Genomic DNA, 1,661 nt, shown 5'->3' on the forward strand with positions numbered 1-1,661 from the left:
CGAGAGTGAGTCTGTGTGTACGAGAGTGAGTCTGTGTGAGTGTGAGTCTGTGTGAGTGTGCAAGATTGTGAGTTTATGTGAGTGTGCAAGAGAGCGAGAGTAAGTGTGAGTGTGTGTACCTGTGGACATGAAGAAAGGGATCCGGAACTTTCCACTGAGGACTCGAGCACGGAGGTTCTGTAAAGTGCTTCCATCAAACGGTAAAGCGCCACAGACCAGAACGTACAACACCACACCCAAACTCTACAGAGAGAGAGAGAGAGAGAGAGAGAGAGAGAGAGAGAGAGAGAGAGTCTTTCACACACTCATGCTCAATACTGGAGCTGATAACATGATCTGTGTCACAGCACACTGAAGACGCTCACTGCATGTGTGTTTCTGCTGTATCTCACAAAATCTGCACACGACCGCAGGAATAAAACTGGATTTAGAGCAGCATTTGATTGACAGGCGAGTAGTTGGGTCCCTCACCATTGTCCACGATGCATTAGCATTCACACATGTAATGTCTATGTGATCGGTGCATTTAAATAATGTTTACATTTGAATACTACAAGATTTATCTTGGGATTTAAGAGTCAGTATCAGTTCATCAAAATGAATCACATTGTCAGCTCAGCTTTAGTATGTGTTATCAGGGCTCTGTTTCCGCTAGTGATCAGAGGTCAGACAGATGCTGGTTTTTACCTAGTGTTTCCCATACATTGATTTATTTGTGGCGCCCACCACAATATCAAAACTGACCGCCACAAATAGATTTTCCAAAAGGCTTTGACTTCGTTGAATAAACATGAGCACTGCACGTTTCAAAATCGAAACTCGGTGCGGGTTTTTATATCACTGTATTTTATATCACTGTATTCTTCAGTCTTCAGAAAATTTTGGATGTCATTTTCATTTGATCTTGCATGTAATGTCTGATAAAGCAGCGTTTGTGAGCGCTGCTTTGTGTACAGCGGTTACCAGGGAAACCTTGATCTCTACCACTCCAACAGCGCCTCCTGCTGGCATAGAAAGAGTTTGCATATATATGCTGCCAGAAATAGAGTACAAGTCTGTGGGAAACACTGTTACCCATATGTCCACTTTAGGTCCGTCATACTCTTTTCCCTCAAAGAGTTCAGGTGCAGCGTACGGAGGACTGCCACACCACGTCTTCAGCATCTGTCCTCGAGAAAACAGATTACTGAAGCCGAAATCTGAGGAGATAGAGAGATGGCCAGGTCAAACACTCCATAAACATAAACAGCGACACACACACACACACACACACATTCACTGAATACACACTCACACACACACTGAGTCTGTGTGAGTGAGTCTGTAAGTGTGCGAGAGTGAGTCTGTGCGTGTGTGAACGAGAGTAAGTCTGTGTGTGTGTGTGTGTACGAGAGTGAGTCTGTAAATGTGCAAGAGTGAGTCTGTAAGTGTGCAAGAGTGAGTCTGTAAGTGTGCAAGAGTGAGTCTGTAAGTGTGCAAGAGTGAGTCTGTAAGTGTGCAAGAGTGAGTCTGTAAGTGTGCAAGAGTGAGTCTGTAAGTGTGCAAGAGTGAGTCTGTAAGTGTGCAAGAGTGAGTGTGTGCGTGTGTGTACGAGAGTGAGTCTGTAAGTGTGCGAGAGTGAGTCTGTGCATGTGTGTACGAGAGTGAGTCTGTGTGTGTGT

The 1,661-nt window shown here is 44.7% G+C and overlaps 1 protein-coding gene across 1 annotated transcript in view; it reads right to left on the reverse strand.

Moving 5' to 3' along the window:
• The window catches only part of LOC107557633 (serine/threonine-protein kinase SIK3 homolog), a 60,131-nt gene that overhangs the window by 32,698 nt on the left and 25,772 nt on the right, over positions 1 to 1,661 (reverse strand). The window contains exons 5-6 of the mRNA XM_016241111.1: positions 1,075 to 1,199; positions 120 to 243 (exon numbers count right to left, since the gene is read on the reverse strand). Coding sequence (XP_016096597.1) covers positions 120 to 243; positions 1,075 to 1,199 — 249 coding nt within the window. The remainder of the gene's footprint in view (positions 1 to 119; positions 244 to 1,074; positions 1,200 to 1,661) is intronic.

This window comes from Sinocyclocheilus grahami, unplaced genomic scaffold (assembly GCF_001515645.1).
Source record: "Sinocyclocheilus grahami isolate Dianchi unplaced genomic scaffold, SAMN03320097.WGS_v1.1 scaffold613.1, whole genome shotgun sequence".
In the NCBI taxonomy this organism is placed as follows: domain Eukaryota; kingdom Metazoa; phylum Chordata; class Actinopteri; order Cypriniformes; family Cyprinidae; genus Sinocyclocheilus; species Sinocyclocheilus grahami.